This window comes from Oncorhynchus keta, chromosome 37 (assembly GCF_023373465.1).
Source record: "Oncorhynchus keta strain PuntledgeMale-10-30-2019 chromosome 37, Oket_V2, whole genome shotgun sequence".
NCBI classification, from domain to species: domain Eukaryota; kingdom Metazoa; phylum Chordata; class Actinopteri; order Salmoniformes; family Salmonidae; genus Oncorhynchus; species Oncorhynchus keta.
Genome location: NC_068457.1, coordinates 4,315,201 through 4,336,804, shown reverse-complemented (window position 1 = coordinate 4,336,804; position 21,604 = coordinate 4,315,201). Strand labels below are relative to the sequence as shown.

Here is a 21,604-nt window from a genome sequence, read left to right as displayed (position 1 = left end):
CATCATGTAGATGTATATAATGAACAGACTAGGTCTATACTGCTCCTACATGGTGTAACAATACATAATGTAGATGTATATCATGAACAGACTAGGTCCATACTGCTCCTACATTTTTGTATTTTTATTTATTTCTCCTTTATTTAACCTGGAGGGCAGTTGAGAACAAGTTCATTTAGACCCAAAGTGTATTTGCTATGTGCGCCATTGCCCGGCTATTAAAAGGGACAGGCGACTATTTGAGACTCAGGAATGTTTGTGTTGTGTATAATCAGTTATCGATACGGAACTCCAACGTGTAGCACCAGTAGATTTATTCTGATAGGAACTACACAAAATTGCACGTCATGCAATGCACGGCTCACCATCCAACTCTGCACTCACGAACGCTGATTTGGTGCTTGTTCACTGGGCTAGTTACCAAAATAATACAATTACAATATACATTATAATATCTTTAACAATGTACCTGATAGGAACAGCACAAAATTGCACGTCATGCAATGCACGGCTCACCATCCAACTCTGCACTCACGCACTGTACAAAATATATGACCCCCCCACCAGACACAGTAAGTTGCTAGCTAATACTGGCGAGAATTCTTTACAACAAAATGCACAACAAATATTCTCCAAAAACCGCTGCATCTTATGTGTGATGTTCGAATAACATTTACAAACAATTTGATATAAATTGTACATTTAAATCATCACTTGAGAGTATAAAAATCACTTTTGATGTACAGTGCTTTGCAATCAACAACTTGGTGCTTGTTCACTGGGACGATTCTAACTGGAACATCCCCCCTCGTAAGCAAGCTACGCAAACCAGCCAATAAGATGCCATGTTGAGTCGGTGAAGGCAAGACAAAACTCAAACCAAAAACCCATTGGCTTAACAATAAAGTGGCAAGGGAAATCACCAATATAACCCTGTTACATTTGGTCACATGGAAACAAGTGGTCACTAGATGTCTACGGTGCCAAAGAGATTGTTAGTTGGGGGTGTTGGGAGTGCTGAGTGTGTTGATATAACGGTCAAAATGTCAAAATCCCACTTTTAACAACCATCAGAATTGGTTTAAAAAAAGGTTATGCCCGGGTGGCACAGCGATCTAAGGTACTGCATCGCAGTGCTAGAGGCGTCACTACAGATCAGGGTTTGATCCCGGACTGTACCACAACTTGTTGTGATCGGGAGTCCCATAGGGCGGCACACAATTGGCTAAGCGTCGTCCGGGTTAGGGGAGGGTTTGGTTGGGGGGGCTTTACTTGGCTCATCGCACTCTAGTGACTCAAATCAAATCAAATCAGATTTGATTCGTCACATACACATGGTTAGCAGATGTTAATCAAAATGTCCAGATAACTTGTTTCATGCGCATCACAGGTGAGGGTGAAATTCAGATGTTCACTGCTTGTATTGATGAAGGAGTGGAATCGATGAAGTTCCTCTGCTGTGCCCTGGATTAGATGGAACGTGTCGTCAATGAAGCCTTTTTCAGAGCCCGATGAGGTGCTAGAATGGATTGTTAAGGTGGACAATAAAATTCTTCTCTAACAACTCCACATACAGATTGGAATAATTAGATGCTATTTTTTTAAACTTCAATGACCATAATGACCTGCGCACTTACTTGTCTTGTCTGTGTTTCTTTTACACCTGCTACGTAAAAGAGACAGAATAATGCACGATGGTCAATGCTATCTGGAAACCTTGGGACATACTTACCCTAAACCCCTAACCCCAACCCCTACCTTACCCATTTAAATGTCAACTTCAACGGGCTAGGGACATCCCTACCCTAAACCCTAACCTTAACCCCTACCTTAACCATTTAAATGTCAACTTCAATGGGCGTCCCTACCCTAAACCCCTAACCTTAACCCCTACCTTAACCCTTTAAATGTCAACTTCAATGGGCTAGGGACTTCCCTACCCTAAACCCTATTTATTTTCCACTATAATTTGCAAATTAATTAATTAAAAATCCTACAACGTGATTTTCTGGATTTTTTTTCTCATTTTGTCTGTCATAGTTGAAGTGTACCTATGATCAAAATTACAGGCCTCTCTCATCTTTTTAAGTGGGAGAACTTGCACAATTGGTGGCTGACTAAATACTTTCCCCCCCACTGTATTACTGCACTGTTGGTGCTAGAAATACAAGTATTTAGTTAGATATTACTGCACTGTTGGTGCTATAAACACAAGCATTTAGTTAGATATTACTGCACTGTTGGTGCTAGAAACACAAGCATTTAGTTAGATATTACTGCACTGTTGGAGCTAGGAACACAAGCATCTAGTTAGATATTACTGTACTGTTGGAGCTAGAAACACAAGCCTTTAGTTAGATATTACTTGTTAGATATTGCTGCACTGTGGGAACTAGAATGCATTTCACTACACCTGCAATAACATCTGCAGAACACCTGTATGTGACCAACAACATTTGATTTCTGAATGTCATTTGTGTAGAATGTATTTTTCCCCACTCATTCACCCCATCTCTTTACATTGCTGCTGCATATCCAGTGGCCTGACCGCATCCAGATGATGTCAAAGGCCCACCCTGGTAGATCTGAACCTAATGCAGCTTGGAGTGATCGGATAACAGAAGTCACATTTAGGTGCCAGGTGTAACTGAGGCCATAGATGCTCCGTATCCATTACTTTGAGTGTTTTATATAATGACTAAATGTGTTTCTTTCTGTGTTGCAGGGGCAGTCAAGAAATGGAACGACAAGGCCATAGTGCTGTGGGAGACCATATCAAGCCCCTGGTAGAGCCGGGGGTGGTGTTTACCACTACACCACGCCGTCAGCAGGCTGGAAAAGTGGGATTGATACTGATTTACATACTAAGAGGGACCAAGAGTCTGTTGATTGGTCAGTCATTGGGTTCATTGGTTGAAATCAAATCAAGCTTTATTTATACAGCACATTTCAGACATGGATGCAACACAATGGCTTCCCAGGAAAATACAATGAAAATAAACATAAATATTTATAACACAACAAACAGAATAACAACAACTGAAAGACTAATGAGCACCCTAAGCAAATGCCATTGATTAAAATATTAATATAATATAGTGGTCCTTCTGTAGCTCAGTTGGTAGAGCATGGCGCTTGTAACGCCAGGGTAGTGGGTTCGATTCCCGGGACCACCCATACGTAGAATGTATGCACACATGACTGTAAGTCAAAGCGTCTGCTAAATGCCATATTTTTTATTTTTTTATATATTTTTTTATATAATGCAATATCCAACCCAAAATATAAGCTTGTTTTTTAGGAGGTCCCTTAAACAGAAGAGGGAACTAACAACAACAAACAAAACACATGGGGTTTTAGGAGGGGCTCTGAAAGACACTATGGGGGTGTCCACTGAAAGTTGACAACAACTGGGACCTAAAAGACACCCACCATGAGACCCACTAAATATGCCAAAGAAGAGGCAAACAAAAGTACATTTTGCTTCTCTCTCTTTTCAGGGTTCACTAGACAGGCATGTTGTTGGATCTGGGCCCAGTCCCCAATGTCACCCCTTTGTTAATATGTATTGGCAATAATTAACTTAATGGTGAGGCATGGAATAATAAAACATTTATCTTTTGTCAGGCTGAATGTTTGAAATGTAAGTAGGTGATTTGAGTCATGTTTCTTCAGTAGTGGAATAAAGAAAATTAGCACTTGAATGTTATAAAGAAATACTGGAGTGATGTAGGATTGTTAATATAACTGATTATAGACTAATTGATTATACTGCGGTCCATGTGTATATATATATAATTTGTTTACCTTTATTTAACTAGGCAAGTCAGTTAAGAACAAATTCTTATTTACAATGACAGCCTACCGGGGAACAGTGGCTTGTTCAGGGCCAGAACGACATATTTGTACCTTGTCAGCCCAGGGACTCTAACCACCAGGCTACCTGAAGGTACGTTGAAATTAAGTTGTTTTCAAGTAATTTAAAAAATGACCCGAAAAATACAGATTTTAAACTTTCACTTTCACCTACAACCAAACTAATATTGGACGTCGGGCATAGTCTTATTTTCAATTGCTAGGTGTCCCAATGTCAAAACACAGTTTTAACGTGTCCAAATCAATAACCAATATGCAGAAACAGTTTGCGATTAATTGAAAACCTAAACATAAAATGTACTACATACACAAACATCTGCCACAATAATCATATTGCTTGTATTTTTTTAAACTAGCAACTTATAAACTGCACAAGCCCCCAAAAACGCTATCTTTTGACAAGTAGCAATAAATCACTGATATCGATTAGGGGGGAAATCAGGTTGCACGTGCTGTTGAAACTAACACAACTAAAAAAAACACATAGAAATGGGAGGTATATTTTACCTCACTGGTTAGAGGACAACCTGCAGAAGATATTCAGCTACATTTTTGGAGTGATGTATTTAAATTTAGGGGTCGCTAAACAAAGGAACGCAACACTTATTTGTCATCACTGATCAATATCATGTTGAAATCAATTGCGCCAAGAGGAGGGAGATGAGGTTGCACGTCCTGTTAAAACGAACAGCTCAATAACCACACGGAATCTTGGAATAATGTGTACATCACTGGTTAGAGGATAAATTGTAGAAAACAGCTAGCTACATTTTGAAGTGTTGGATTTTTATTCCAGTGGGCCACCAAAGTGGTAAGTGTAACACAACTCTTTTTTTGTGAGTCACTTTTTGTTATAGATTCTCCCCCTGGGGCTAATATCAATATCATGCTGAAATCAATTAATAAGGGGGCAAACATTTAGGCTTCTACATTGTGACTTTAAACCCCTTTAAACCCATTAAACCCTAAAAATAAATAAATACACGATTGCGCTGAAAATACCCATTAAGCCATTTGTTAAGATTTCCCCCATGTGGACCTGTTGTCACTCTTACCCTGGTGGTTGCTGATATTTCCAGACACTTTTTTGGTCTTATTTGAGGAATTTTATCATTTATATCAGAATGGCCATATTCTGAGGCCAGTTTTAGCGCTCATTCAATTACGAATTTACTACTCTTTTCCCATTGAAGGCCATATTGAGGTTAAAGCAATGACTGGAGTTTTTAATTGATAAAAACAAATTACTATTGAAAGTGCAAGCCAGTATCGCGCACACATTTACTGGTCTCTGTGGTGATTTTAGAAGGCTGTGCCCATTTCCACTTTTACCCCATACTATTTAAACTACTCCTACTACAATGTTAAAACATTCTACATTGAGACATTAATTCATTGATATCATGAAACAACTCCATGTATTTTCTGATCTTTTAACAGAGATCTTTTATCAGATTATCTCTGGTCACAGCTATGAAGTTTCTCCCCTGTGTGTGTTCTCTGTTGTACAGTCAGATGGCTAGATGAAGTAAAACTCTTCCCACATTGACCACCGCTATAAGGTTTCTCTCCTGTGTGTGTTCTCTGGTGCACTGTCAGATCGCTAGATTGAACAAAACGCTTCCCACACTGATCCCAGAGAAGAGTCTCTCCAGATCAGAACACATCAAGAAACACCTGCAGAGAATCCACACGGGAGATAAATATTTGAGCTGTACTCAATGTGGGATGAGTTTTACTACATCTAGCAATCTTATTGTACACCAGAGAACACACACAGGAGAAAAACCTTATACAGTGCCTTGCGAAAGTATTCGGCCCCCTTGAACTTTGCGACCTTTTGCCACATTTCAGGCTTCAAACATAAAGATATAAAACTGTATTTTTTCGTGAAGAATCAACAAGTGGGACACAATCATGAAGTGGAACGACATTTATTGGATATTTGAAACTTTTTTTAAATGTCGTCCCACAAATCAAAAACTGAAAAATTGGATATTTGCCACAGGTTATAAATTGAAAATGACGTCATTAGTTTTCGAACTGTCCCGTCTCTTCTTCACCCTGGTACAAAGGCAATATCTCAAGCCTTCCCACATCGTCCCACATCAATTTAATACAATTTATGACCGAGCCAAGGTCTTCCTGTGTAGATAAGAATTCTAGCCAGTCTGACGATAAGTTCATTCATTTCTACCAAGGAACAGACAGTCATTGTTCTAATTCTTGATTATATTTACACACATTATATTCAGTACTAGGATTAAAAGAAAATTCATACATCTATACAGTAACATAATAGTATTCTGATTAGTCAGTCCTGATTGAAATGTATACATAATTAGTCATTATTGATAAAAAATCCCTTAACAAAAAAGGTGATGCCAACAGAGTAGCCATGATGTTGTACAACAATTGACGTCTGTAATCAATATTCAAATTATTTGACAATTGTCTTAAAATGAGCAAGAATGGTCATATTTAGTCTTGTTTTCACATTAGTAGTAAAATCGATGAATGTAGGTTAGAAATAAGTTAAAAGTTGCTGAAATCCTAAGCAGTGTGCCAGACGACTTTTGGTCTCCAATATAGGCCCCTTTCTGTGTATAATAAAATTGAGGGCGATGCACGCATAATTTGAATGCAGAAACTCCTCCCTGCTAATGAGTAAACCGATAACCACTAGCACAGTCAGTGCAGTCAGCTCAGCTATCCCCATTGAGACCATGTCTGTGCCTCGACCTAGGTTGGGCAAAACTAAACATGGCGGTGTTCGCCTTAGCAATCTCACTGGAATAAAGACCTCCTCCATTCCTGCCATTATTGAAAGAGATTGTGATATCGCTCATCTCAAAATAGAGCTACTTAATGTTAGATCCCTCACTTCCAAGGCAGTTATAGTCAATTAACTAATCACTGATCATAATCTTGATGTGATTGGCCTGACTGAAACATGGCTTAAGCCTGATGAATTTACTGTGTTAAATGAGGCCTCACCTCCTGGTTACACTAGTGACCATATCCCCCGCGCATCCCGCAAAGGCGGAGGTGTTGCTAACATTTACGATAGCAAATTTCAATTGACAAAAAAAAAATGTTTTCGTCTTTTGATCATCTTGTCATGAAATCTATGCAGCCTACTCAATCACTTTTTATAGCTACTGTTTACAGGCCTCCCGGGCCGTATACAGCGTTCCCAGAATTCCTATCGGGCCTTGTAGTCATCATAGATAATATCTTGCTTCCTGTCTATACGGTATATATATATATATACGGTGTGTGCAAATGGAGTAAGGAGGTAAGGCAATAAATAGGCCATAGTAGCAAAGTAATTACAATTTAGCAAATTAACACCGGAGTGATAGATGTGCAGATGATGATGTGCAAGTAGAAATACTGGTGTTCAAAAGAGCAAAAAAAGTAAATAAAAACATGGGGATGAGGTAGGCAGTTGGATGGGATATTTACAGATGGGCTGTGTACAGCTGCAGCGATTGGTAAGCTGCTCAGATAGCTGATGCTTAAAGTTAGTGAGGGAGATATAAGTCTCCAACTTCAGAGATTTTTGCAATTCGTTCCAGTCATTGGCAGCAGAGAACTGGAAGGAAAGGCGGCTAAAGGAGGTGTTGGCTTTGGGGGTGACCAATGAGCTGAGTTAAGGCGGAGCTTTACCTAGCAAAGACTTATAGATGACCTGGAGCCAGTGGGTTTGGCGACAAATAAGTAGCTAGGGCCAGCCGACGAGAGCATACAGGTCGCAGTGGAAGGTGGTATGTGGGGCTTTGGTGGCAAAACGGGATGGCACTGTGATAGACTGCATCCAGATTGCTGAGTAAAGCGTTGGAGGCTATTTTGTGAATGACGTCGCCGAAGTCAAGGATCGGTAGAATAGTCAGTTTTACAAGGGTATGTAATATGAGGCTAGGTTAACCAGACACCTAGGTATTTGTAATTGTCCACATATTCTAAGTCAGAACCGTCCAGATTTGTGACGGTAGTCGGGCGGGCATGTGCGGGCAGCGATCGGTTGAAGAGCATGCATTTAGTTTTACTAGCGCTTAGGAGCAGTTGGAGGCCACAGAAAAAGTGTTGTATGGCATTGAAGCTCATTTGGAGGTTTGTTAACACAGTGTCCAAAGAAGGGCCAGACGTATACAGAATGGTGTTGTCTGCGTAGAGGTGGATCAGGGAATCACCCGCAGAGTCGGCCCGAGAATTGAACCCTGTGGTACCCCAATAGAGACTGCCAGAGGTCCGGACAACAGGCCCTCCGATTTGACACACTGAACTCTGTCTGAGAAGTAGTTGTTGAACCAGGTGAGGCAGTTAATTGAGAAACCAAGGCTGTTGAGTCGGCTGATAAGAATACGGTGATTGACAGAGTCGAAAGCCTTGGCCAGGTCGATGAAGATGGCTGCACAGAACTGTCTTTTATCGATGGCGCTTATGATATTATTTAGTACCTTGAGTGTGGCTGAGGTGCACCAGTGACCAGCTCGGAAACCGGAATGCACAGCAGAGAAGGTACGGTGGGATTCGAGATGGTCAGTGATCTGTTTAACTTGGCTTTCGAAGACTTTAGAAAGGCAGGGCCGGATGGATATAGGTCTGTAACAGTTTGGGTCTAGAGTGTCACCCCCTTTGAAGAGGGGGATGACCGCAGAAGCTTTCCAATCTTTAGGAATCTCGGATGATACGAAAGAGAAGTTGAACAGACTAGTATTTGGGGTTGCAACAACGGAGGCGGATAATTTTAGAAAGCGAGGGTCCAGATGGAGAAGGAGAAGCTGGGGAGGCTTGGGCAAGTAGCTGTGGGGGGTGGGGAGCTGTTGGCCAGGGTTGTGGCAGCCAGGAGGAAAGCATGGCCAGCCGTAGAGAAATGCTTGTTGAAATTCTCGATTATCGTGGATTTATCAGTGGTGACAGTGTTTCCTAGCCTCAGTGCAGTGGGCAGCTGGGAGGAGGTGCTCTTATTCTCCATGGACTTTCCAGTGCCCCGGACCCTTTTTGAGTTTGTGCTACAGGATGCATATTTATGCTTGAAAAAGCTAGCCTAAGCTTTCCTAACTGCCTGTGTATATTGGCTCCTAACTTCCCTGAAAAGTTGCATATGACGGGGGCTATTCGATGCTAATGCAGTACGCCACAGGATGTTTTTGTGCTGGTCAAGGGCAGTCAGGTCTGGAGAGAACCAAGGGCTATATCTGTTCCTGGTTCTAAATTTGAGTTGTGGAGCTTCTCAAATACATTGTTCTTCACCTCAAACAGCAAGAAAAAGTCGTATGACAATTGCGTATGACAATAGTTCCTCAAAGTATTTTCGGAAAATATTTCCAGCTCTCACCCTTTTGATAACCACTCGGCATGAAAGGGAAATATGTAATGCTCTGATTCAGTGGAAATGTCATAAAATACCTGAATACTTCTTATCCTTTGCACAGCTGTATCTGTTCCGAACTCACTGGCATGGGAAACTCTGAGGGCCCAGAATATTTTACACAATGTTGCAAGCTTGCTATGAGGAGTTTCGGCTAGACCAAGTTGATACAATGTTTCAAGTTCGTTGTAGACAGGCCATGTGTAGCCAATGTGATTTATAAGATATTTATTTTTATCAGGATTTGTTCTACCTGCAGGCCACAATGATAACATTTTGAGGCTTTATGTAGGTTATTTAAAAAAAATTAACAATGGCAATAAAAAATTGTATTCATCATTTTCATTTAAATATAATGTAGATTAACCACAGAGAATGATGTTGAGATACAAAAACTATAATAATTATTATTACTATTATAAATTAAATGAAACTGTTCCAGTAAAATGTGTATATGAAAATCATAACTGGCACCAGATCAGTAGAAATGGTCAGATAAATTGGCACCAAATGGAAAAGGTTGCTGACTGCCGGTGTAGTCTATTAACAGAAACTATAGTAGCATAACGACTGCCGGTGTAGCCTATTACCAGAAACTATAGGAGCATAACGACTGCTGGTGTAGCCTATTACCAGAAACTATAGGAGCATAACGACTGCTGGTGTAGCCTATTACCAGAAACTATAGGAGCATAACGACTGCTGGTGTACTCTATAACCAGAAACTATAGGAGCATAATGACTGCTGGTGTAGCCTATTACCAGAAACTATAGGAGCATAACGACTGCTGGTGTAGCCTATTACCAGAAACTTTAGGAGCATAACATCAATATTTACGAAGGCAGAAGCGGGAGGAGTAGGCTAAGGAAGAAATATTTTTCTGATGGTTAGGCTATCTTGTTTCAGAGGGGTGTCATCAATAGCCCATAATGACAAAATTAAAACAGGTAATACATTATTTACTTAAGTATTCAGACCATTCGCTATGAGACTCGAAATTGCTTTCAGATGCATCTTGTTTCCATTAACCTTCCTTGAGATGTATCTGCAACTTGTTCGGAGTCCACCTGTGCTAAATTCAATTGATTGGATATGATTTGGAATAGAGGTCGACCGATTATGATTTTTCAACGCCGATACCGATTATTGGTGGACCAAAAAAAAGCCGATGCCGATTAATCGGCCGATTAACTTTTTGCTGTTGTAATAATGACAATTACAACAATACTGAATTAACACTTATTTTTACTTAATATAATACATCAATAAAATCAATTCAGCCTCAAGTAAATAATGAAACATGTTCAATTTGGTTTAAATAATGCAAAAACAAAGTGTTGGAGAAGAAAGTAAAAGTGCAATATGTGCTATGTAAGGAAGCTAACATTTTAGTTCCTTGCTCAGAACATGAGAACATATGAAAGCTGGTGGTTCCTTTTAACATGAGTCTTCAATATTCCCAGGTAATAAGTTTTAGGTTGTAGTTATTCGGACTATTTCCCTCTATACCATTTGTATTTCATTAACATTTGACTATTGGATGTTCTTATTGGCACTTTAGTATTGCCAGTGTAACAGTATAGCTTCCGTCCCTCTAATTAGCGCGCGCTAACTAGCTAGCCATTTCACTTTGGTTACACCAGCCTCATCTCGGGAGTTGATAGGCTTGAAGTCAAACAGAGCAATGCTTGGGAGAACCTTCCAGAAGGACAACCATCTCTTCAGCACTCCACCAATCAGACCTTTATGGTAGAGTGGCCAGACAGAAGCCACTCCTCAGTAAAAGGCACATAACAGCCTGCTCAGAGTTTGCCAAAAGGCACCTCAAGGATTCTTAGACCCTGAGAAACAAGATTCGCTGGCTTGACGAAACCAAGATTGAACTCTTTGGCCTGAATGCCAAGAGTCATTTCTGGGGGAAACCTGGCACCATCCCTACGGTGAAGCATGGTGGTGGCAGCATCATGCTGTGGGGACATTTTTCAGCAGCAGGGACTGGGAGACTATTCAAGATCGAGGGAAATATTAACAGAGCAAAGTGCAAAGAGATCCTTGATGAAAGACTTGCTCCAGAGTGCTCAGGACCTGAGACTGTGGCAAAGGTTCACCATCCAACAGGACAACGACCGTAAGCACACAACCAAGACAACATAGGAGGGGCTCTGAATGTCCTTGAGTGGCCCAGCCAGAGCCCAAACTTCAGCCCGATCTAACATCTCTGGAGAGACCTGAAAATAGCTGTGCAGTGATGTTCCCCATCCAACTTGACAGAGCTAGAGAGGATCTGCAGAGAAGGATGAGAGAAACTCCCCAAATGCAGGTGTGCCAAATAAATGAGCTAAATGTAAGGGGGGGAAATGATTTGATAAATTATAGAATAAGGCTTTAACGTAACAAAATGTGGAAAAAGTCAAGGGGTCTGAATACTTTCCGAATGCACTGTATACAGCAACACCTCCCCATAAGCATTCCTGTTTATTCTGTAGAATTTCTATTCCTGTATTGCTACTGCTGTATCAAAGGAATTATCTCAGTGAGTTTCAGAGATGAACAGTACAGTGCATTCCAAATTCAATAGGCAGGCAAGTGAACAAAAACGTTTTCAAATAAAACCGATTCCAGAAAATAAAACGCCCGTCCAGAAGACTGTCGACCAATCACATTGTCATGCTGTGACACGCAGATCCTAAGCTAATTCTCACTTAAATCCCTTTTTAAAGTCAGGGTATGTGTCGAGAAACATGCCTATTTTCCTTGAAAGGTCGTAATGTCACGATTGCAAAGCTATACGCTATTACAGAGAACAAGTTAATTATCTCACATCTCTGAAAATATTTGTAATGTTGTGCTTCTTGTTCAGAGGGTAATTCATGCCAATGTTCTTTTCTTTAAGCTATTAATACGACTCGAAAGGAGTTTCCAATATCCTAATTTCTTAAAGTATGTCTGGTGATAGCAAGTGATAGTGATACACAAAGCTAGGTCTATTTGAAACATTGCCACCCAGCAGCCACCATTATTATTTTAGGCTATTTTAGTTTTGGAGTCAAAATAGTTTTGGAATAGTTTTCATTTTTCAAACAGGTTTGTTATTTTATTTCAGTTTACAAAATATTTTTCCCCTAATTACTTTTTCTATAATAAGCATGGAGGTTTCCCCTATCAACCAGTCATAGGTACTGGCGACAAAGCACCTCATAACCTAGCTGGAAATGGGACAGACATAACCCTTCTGTGGTAACAGACAGGTGCAATATGTAATCAATTCTAATTCCCATGAATGGGCTTCATATGAACCACAGAGACTGTGGGATAATAACATGGCCGTGTCCAACCCTGCTTGTTCCCTCGACTCCGCCACCAACCACAAATCTCCAACATGGCCTTTAACCTGTATCACTAGACACCTCATAGTGAGCTACAGGTAGGAATCAGCAATGAATCCTAATAATGAGACACCTCTAGGGAGGGGTGTCAGCAATATTTAAATATAGTGTTTTATGACAAACCGTTTTTTTTACAAATCTGTCAAGACACCAATTTAGACTTTACCGTGAAATGCTTTACTTACAAGCCCTTAACCAACAGTGCAGTTCAAGAAGAAGAAAATGTTTACCAAGTAGACTAAAATTAAAAGTAATAATAAAAAGTAACACAATGAGAATAACAATAACGAGGCTATATACAGGGGGCACCGGTACCGAGTCAGTGTGCAGGGGTACAGGCTAGTTGAGATAATCTGTACATGAAGGTGGGGGCGTAGTGACTATGCATAGGTAACAAACAACCAGTGAGTAGCAGCAGTGCACAAAAGGGTAGGGGGTGGGGGTTTGGTCCTTTTGAGTATCTGGGGACCCATGCCAAATCTTTTCAGTCTCCTGAGGGGGAAAAGGTTTTGTTGTGCCCTCTTCATAACTGTCTTGGTATATACCCACGTGGGTGATTGTAAAATGAACTGAGGTCCACACTCCAGTCCAGTTGATGGTGGTAATGCACCTTAAAGTTGGTTGCCAACCGCCATATGAAGTCCAAAGAAGAAAAAGAAGTCTGAAGCAAGGAGAAATGACGAGAAACGAAATCTAAATAAGTAGCTGTCACACCCTGGCCATAGAGAGGCTTTTATTCTCTATTCTAGTTAGGCCAGGGTGTGACAGCTACTTATTTAGATTTAGTTTGACTTAAATTAAACTGCCTTAAATGTGCTTTAGTAAACATTTCGCACCAATCAATCAACACATTCCTGTCTTTGTATGTCTCATAAATCTTTTATTTAATTAAATCCATTTAAAATAATCTTTGTCTGAAAATGAAATATGATCCTCAATTGCGTTTCCCCTCCAGTCAGCAGACGGCGATTTGCGTCTTTCAGGCGACGCTGCCAGCGTGACGTATAATCTAGTGGACGGTTCTTCAGAAACAGCTGGTCACCCACCTCCGTAGCTTCGAGCCAACATAGCCGAAAGATTCAAGCTAGTTATACGCTTTCGGTCTATATTAGCTACTGTGTTTTAGACACACTTCTGGCGTTTCAACTTGTTAACCTATTTAATTTAATATTACGTTATTTTGTATTAGTCAGCTATAGTATCTGGCTGGTTAAATTAGCACTAGCCTAGTCGCTAATGATATCTAGCTTGCTAACATCCCCGAACATGAGCTCCCTAAACTACTCCCCTCCTGTTAAAGAAGAGGGGGTCTGCTGGACGGAGAAAGAAGCTCTGGGGCTGAACATTGTCGTGAAAGAGGATGTCACAGTAAAACAAGAAGTAGAGGGTGAGGCTGTTACAGTGAAAGTAGAAGAGAAAGACGTTTCAGTGAAAGAAGAGGAAGACGCGTTCAGAGTGAAAGAGGAGGATGTTACAGTAAAAGAAGAGGAGGAAGCAGTTTTTGGAGTGAAGAAGGAAGGGGAGATTACTGTCACATTGAAAGATGAAGAGGAGGAGATAGGAGATCTGATTAACACCAGTAAGTACCGGCTACAATTTGTTTTTAACTTTGGATATTCGGAGTTGGCTCGTCAATAGCTCTTCAACGGAGGGCCCTAGGATGATGACTGATATGTCTAGAATCAGACGACGTAGAGAGCAAGCTAAGTTTTCTCCGTTTCCAAAAAGTGACTTAACATATATATTTGAGAAGGGTCTATCTGCTGACCGCAGACTGGGGGGCCCGGCATGTAGTGATTGTTATGTAGTGATGATTTACGACACACCTTGCCCCCCAATAGTGCCATGCGAGAGTTGGGTTGGCTACACCAAAGATTATGGATATACTGACAAGATGTCTCTCCGCCCTAACAAGGGGAGTCGTTGTCCACAAAGCGCCACTGCGGGTTGTCGAGCTCCTGTCTAATCCTTTCTTTGGATTGGTGGATACATCTTATTATTGTAATCTATTGTTTATATTCTATGAGGGTTGTCGACGTCAACCGCCTGTTTTCAATTGAGAGAGATGCTAAGCTACTAGCATGAATATGCATAGCGATCTGATGACAACTCCTATAGTGTTTTTATCAAAGTTGTCGGTATGTCACGTGTCCACAACTTAATCATTACGAAACTTCTGTTGGATCAAGTAAACCTCACGTAGCAAATAAGCCATTCACTTTGTTGTTGACCAATTTTGACACTTTCCACATTGGGTTGATAATTGTTTCCACTTGGATACAACCTACTGTAGTCTACTGGCATGACCTAGAGAGATACAACCTACTGTAACCTACTGGCATGTCCTACAGAGATACAACCACTGGTATGCAAGCATTTCTAAAAAAAATTCTCTCACTTTTATGAGGTATTGTGATGTCATTGAGCTATTGTCTGAAGATTGATCATTTAAAATAAATGTAATCCGTTTTAGAATAGAACGTAACGTAACAAAATGTGTAAAAAGGGAAGGGGTCTGAATGCATGTATGTTCTAGGGGCGTCCCAGATTTTTTTTTTAAATTGTATTTTCTTTCTACCAATTGATTGGTTGAAATTTTATGATGTGCATTTTTTCATATAGACACACCACATGTGTTTAATAAAATCAACTGTATCTGCAGAACTTGAACTGATGCTTCAAGCTTTTGATTAAATAATTAAGACACAAATGACTTGAGGAAGTCAGAGATCAATATAACCAGAATAAAATGACCAATTCCCGACAGGCTGATGGCCTTCGTAAATTCTGACGTTAAGCTTGTGAAGTTTCCGGTAAAATTGACAAAGTTTTTCCATTTGGAGTGCCAATTTATATGACAATTTCTACCGATCTGCGTGCCAGTTATGAACGAGGTACAACACCTGTTTGGCCCCGCCCTTTCCAGGGTCGATGAAGAGTGGTATGAAATTTAAGGAATAAATCAGTCTCACGCTCATCACCTGTGGAAGGTGATTAATAGTATGTTGTACCTAGTTTCCCTCCTTCAGGGAACAGTAGTTATTGTCATGTGGATTTAATAGTATGTTGCACCTCATTTCCCTCCTTCAGGGAACAGTAGTTATTGTCATGTGGATTTAATAGTATGTTGTACCTAGTTTCCCTCCTTCAGGGAACAGTAGTTATAGTCATAACGTTAAGCTTGTCATATGGTGAACTTAAACTTAAATAGTGGATCTTGCTGTCGGACAGCTTGTTGTATTCAGATCTCTGAAATGCACTCTAACTACGTAACATATAGTGGCTCTTTATATTACGCTGGGAAAAAAGTTTATGGGCACATAAATCCTAAATCAATTCAGAGTTTGCTAAATCCAATGTTTCTACCCGAGAGTCACCTTAACTTTATTGACAACACCCAAATGGATACTGTCATTAATGTGGTTCTTCAATAATTATACTTAATACTGTAGCTGCTTAGTTCGTCACATGTTCAACTGTCATCAGCTGATCCAGAAAACAATTTTCTGAATGACAATCACATGACAAACATCACAACATGCAACAACAACCAAAGTGCTTCTTCATTCATTACTCTGGTAAAGACAGTTATGCTGTGCTCCACGTTGGATCCAACATCCCTAACAAATTGATGTGTTATTGTCTGTCTGTTGTTGTTGTTAGGTGGGTCCTACAGTAGGTCTATGTTGTTAGGTGAAGTATGTTGTATGGGTCCTACTATAGGTCTATGGTATTTGTATAACTAGTGGTTTCCTCAATAGCATGGAGGCGTTACTGCAACCAAATTGTGTGTGCATCGCCCTCATGTTCCAATTTTAGCAAACACAGAAAGGGACCTATATTGGAGACCAACGGTAATGTTACTACTAATATGTGAACAAGACTAAATATGACTATTGTTGCTCACTTGACTGTCTTAAGTCAATTGTCAAATAATTTGAACATTCATTACAGACGTCAATTGTTGTACAACTTCAGTGCTACGCTGTTGGCATCACCCTTTTCAATGGATTTATGCTGTTGTGGCCCTTAACCATCTGTCTGACTTGTTGTTCACGCAGGAGAGAGACGTGGGTCCTCTGGGGAGCCTCAACAACATCATGATGCTGATGAGGCAGAGAAGAGTGTCTCTACATCAGAACTCCTCAAGAAACACCATAGGAGACCCACAGGGAAGAAATCTCATTGCTGCTCTGACTGTGGGAAACGTTGCAAATCTTCATTAGAACTTAAAATACACCAGCGAGTACACACAGGAGAGAAATCTCACCACTGTTTTGATTGTGGGAAGAGTTACTTAAGATTAAAATCACTAAAAGTACACATGCGAATTCACACTGGAGAGAAACTTTACAGCTGTGATCAATGTGGGAAGAGTTTTACTATGTCTAGTCATCTGATGATACACCAGAGAACACACACAGGAGAGAAACCATACAGCTGTACTCAATGTGGGAAGAGTTTTACTCAGTCAAGCAACCTGTTATCACACCAGAGAAAACACACAGGAGATAAACCTTATAGATGTGATCAATGTGGGAGGAGCTTTACTACATCTAGTCATCGGATTGTACACCAGAGAACACACACAGGAAAGAAACCGTACAGCTGTACTAAATGTGGGAAGAGTTTTACTCAGTCAAGCAACCTGCTATCACACCAGAGAACACACACAGGAGATAAATCGTATAGCTGTAATCAATGTGGGAAGAGTTTTACAACATCTCTTTATCGGATCGTACACCAGAGAAAACACACAGGAGATAAATTGTATAGCTGTAATCAATGTGGGAAGAGTTTTACTCGGTCAAGCAACCTGGTATCACACCAGAGAACACACACAGGAGAGAAACCTTATAGCTGTGATCAATGTCGGAAGAGTTTTACTTCATCTAGCAGTCTTATTGTACACCAGAGAACACACACAGGAGAGAAACCTTATAGCTGTGATCAATGTGAGAAGAGTTTTGTTACATCTAGCCGTCTTATTGTACACCAGAGAACACACACAGGAGAGAAACCTCATGGCTGTGATCAATGTGACAAGAGATACTCTGATAAAAGATCCCTGAACAAACATCAGAAAATACATACATGAAGGAGTTGTTTCATGATATCAATGAAATGTCACAATGTAGAAGGTTTTAACATTGTAATGGGAGTATTTTCATGATGTCACAATGTAGAAGCCTAAATGTTTGTCCCCTGTTCTATTGATTTCAGCCAGATATGGATATTAGCATCAGAGGGAAAATCCAGGCTCTGAATTGAAAGTACTATTTATGTGATTTAACAAAAAGTGACTAACAAATAAAGAGCTGTGTTGCACTTATAACATTGGTGACCCACTTTAATCAAAATATAGCTAGATGTTTTCTACAAATGGTCCTCTAACCAGGGATGTACACGTTACTCCCAGATTCTGTGTGGTTTTTGAGCTGTTAGTTTTAACAGGACGTGCAACCTCCTCTCACGCAATTGATTTCTACATTATATCGATGAGTTATGACATAAGTGTTGCGTTCCTTTGTTTAGCAACCCCTACATTTAAATGCATCACTCCAAAATGTAGCTGACTGTCTTCTGCAGGTTGTCCCCTAATCAGTGAGATAAAAGATATCTCCCATTTCCATGTTTTTTTTTTAGATGTGTTAGTTTCAACATCACATACAACCTGATTTCCCCCAAATCAATATCAGTGATGTATTGCTACTTGTCAAAACAACATCGTTTCTGGTGTTTGTGCAGTTTATAAGGAGCTTGTTTAAAAAAATACAAGTAATATGATTGTTGCAGATGTTTGTATTACGTTAATTATTTCCAAAATATATTAATGTACATTTGGTTTTGATATTTCATATTTACAATTCATGTAACATTTAGTAATCATAATTATTTAAGCAAACCAGCTGACTATTTTGGGTACAATTATATTGACATTTTTGCCCTGCTTTTAGAATATCAGGGTTCATTCTCAGATGTGCCAACACAAAGGTACTAGAGCATGATTTTGGGGACTGGGCCCCGATCCAACAACATGCATATGGAGTGAACCCTGAAAAGAGAGAGAAGCTCTGCAGTGAGGTGGAAAGTTACTATGGATATTGCAGGAGTTTCCTCTTGAAATCAGACATGTTCGTTTTAAGGAAAACTTGCTGATTGTCTCAAGGGTGGGCACTCAAAATGTTTGTGTATTGCGTTTAGCCAATGCGTTGCCATGGATCACAATTTATTATGACTGCACGTTTTTCCGTATTGGAGATGAGTTTTGTTTGGGCTCGTTCCAAGGGGACGAGAGTTTTAGAGGCTAGTGAGTTTTAGGAAGATGTGAATTCTAGTAGCTAGTGGGGGGAAATATTTTTTTAATTATTATTATTACTTTTTGACAGCCAGTAGACACAATGTTTATATTAGTCAAATCAAATCAAATCAAATTTATTTATATAGCCCTTCGTACATCAGCTGATATCTCAAAGTACTGTACAGAAACCCAGCCTAAAACCCCAAACAGCAAGCATTGCAGGTGTAGAAGCACAGTGGCTAGGAAAAACTCCCTAGAAAGGCCAAAACCTAGGAAGAAACCTAGAGAGGAACCAGGCTATGTGGGGTGGCCAGTCCTCTTCTGGCTGTGCCGGGTGGAGATTATAACAGAACATGGCCAAGATGTTAAAATCTTCATAAATGACCAGCATGGTCGAATAATAACAAGGCAGAACAGTTGAAACTGGAGCAGCAGCATGGCCAGGTGGACTGGGGACAGCAAGGAGTCATCATGTCAGGTAGTCCTGGGGCACGGTCCTAGGGCTCAGGTCCTCCGAGAGAGAGAAAGAAAGAAAGAGAGAATTAGAGAGTGAAGGTGAAGCATTGTATTTGTAGTCAAAATTAGTTTTAGGATTCTAGAAAGAAAGAGAGAACTAATACGATTGTATATTATTATTTAGAAATACTTGTTTTTTCTTGTTTTTAATTGTTACCAGGAGGTGAAGCATTTTAGTTAATTTGAATATGAAATGGAAGTTCTTTTCTGTTGGTGGTGAGAACTTGTCCAACAAAAATATAGGATATATTTGTTGTCTTAAGGGGTGTGTGTTTCAGGCTTTGGTTTTTCAATTTTTGTTTTGAGGTTGGACTTTAGCCCGTATATCTCGTTAGCACTGTGAGCGAATTTTCTGTTAAACCTTACTAATGCTTGTGTAGTAAAATATAATTCTTTAAGCCGAGGCATTGGGCTTGAGATTGGTAAAGAACCTAACTCCTATAACATAGAAAAGTGTGTTGATAGAGGCCTGTTCTGGGTGTGTAGAATGATCCCATGATGTTCAGACACTTAGCCAAGAATATGACAGAAACTGACTGGTTCTTGATCCTCCACAGAGTAAAGGTTATATCCTGCACACCAGAAACAGAGCTATTGTTTTGGAGCCTGTTTCTGGGGAAAGATTGTGGTGGAGAAATCAGAATTAGCTAAGTAACATAGTTAATTAAGATGTCTTATCTGCAGAATATGCTGATACGAACTATTGACCTCTTGCTATTAGAATGTCTCCTTTCTGACTCTGGTGTTGGCAGCCACACTTCCTCCCTCAAATGGGCCTCAGTCACCTTGGGTCCAGAGAGGGGAGAAGTCAGGCTTATCCATCACATGTCCCTGTTGCTAGGCGGAATATCAGTATCGATCACATGTCCCTGTTGCTAGGCAAAATATCAGCAGGGAGTAAGGCAAAGGAGATCAGAAGAAAACATTGTTTCCATTTTTCAACTGTGTGTTTATTGCAAACCATGTGAAGGGAAGGCATGAGTAATGGGGAACCAATCACTTGCAGCTCTGTAATTGTTCACACTTTTGGAAAAGACTGTCAAGTTTATTCATAAGGGTTATGAATATGGGATAATCAATCAATTTAAAGCTAAACCCTGGCATAAAGTAGTTCACATCCAGACAGGCTTTGGAAAATACACACGAGCTAGCAGATTTTTGAAGCATCTCCACTATATCTGTCATGTTACTGTGTTTTTTTTAAAGTCAATAAACATGTGTGTAAAGTGAACACTTTAGTTTCACAGTAGATTTGTTTAAGCCCACCAAGAAACACCTGATTTATCCCACAGCATTAATGAATAAGATGGGTAGAAAATGAATCTGTTTAAGTCATAAGTAAAGGCCTTTCATAAAGAGGCTGTCATGATTGACTGCGACACATATTTAACACGTATTGCTTGTTACAGAAGACTACTGTTGTTCCTTGAATATCCATTCATTCCTGTTACACCTTGATGTGTTGGCTCTCGACGTCTGTACATAGTGTGAAATGTGGTTTCCCTAAAGGTATTACACCCTAAACCTGAATCTTAAACTTACCTTTAGGATCTTTCTTACCCCCTATTACTTTGGGGTTCTAATCTCCCTCTTTCAAAAATGTACATGCACCGAACATCCATAGGCTGGGGCCACCTGGAAGCTTGATGCATGTAAATATAAAGACAACTAAACAGGAAACTCAAAGTGTGTTGGGCCGAGAAACATTATTTAGATGGTTGTTTTATTGTTGTTGAATGCTTGAAATGTACACAATGCGAAGGGACCTAATTTCTAATACCCCATGCAGAGACATACATACACACAGTCACACCCACCCAATCCCCCTCCCAGACATTCCTGCTTCATAGACAACAACCCTAAGGGCAATAAAATAGGGGGTGTGGGGCCATTCTCTTTCAAATGTTTCAAACACAGACCCCGCCAGTTCAACCAGGTCCCTACACATCAATCATCATGATATGTGTGATAGGGTGTGTGATATTTTCAGATCTTGTCAGAAATGAATCAAGTCCATGGAATGGATATAGACAAATAGAATTCAAGGACTAGCAGAGGTAGAGAGGCGAGGCAGGGGTGAGGACATCATCCTGCTAATTTGACAGTCCCTGAAGGACAATACAGAAGAGGTATTTGCTCTTATTCCT

The 21,604-nt window shown here is 40.1% G+C and overlaps 2 protein-coding genes across 2 annotated transcripts in view; one reads left to right on the top strand and one right to left on the bottom strand.

Moving 5' to 3' along the window:
* LOC118370090 (zinc finger protein 501-like) overlaps positions 1-21,604 on the bottom strand; it is a 311,132-nt gene that overhangs the window by 25,587 nt on the left and 263,941 nt on the right. The window lies entirely within an intron of this gene.
* The window catches only part of LOC118370087 (zinc finger protein 664-like), a 28,704-nt gene continuing 20,707 nt past the window's right edge, over positions 13,608-21,604 (top strand). Inside the window, exon 1 of the mRNA XM_052498876.1 lies at positions 13,608-14,219. Within this exon, the coding sequence (XP_052354836.1) occupies positions 13,877-14,219 (343 nt within the window). The 5' untranslated portion in view covers positions 13,608-13,876. The remainder of the gene's footprint in view (positions 14,220-21,604) is intronic.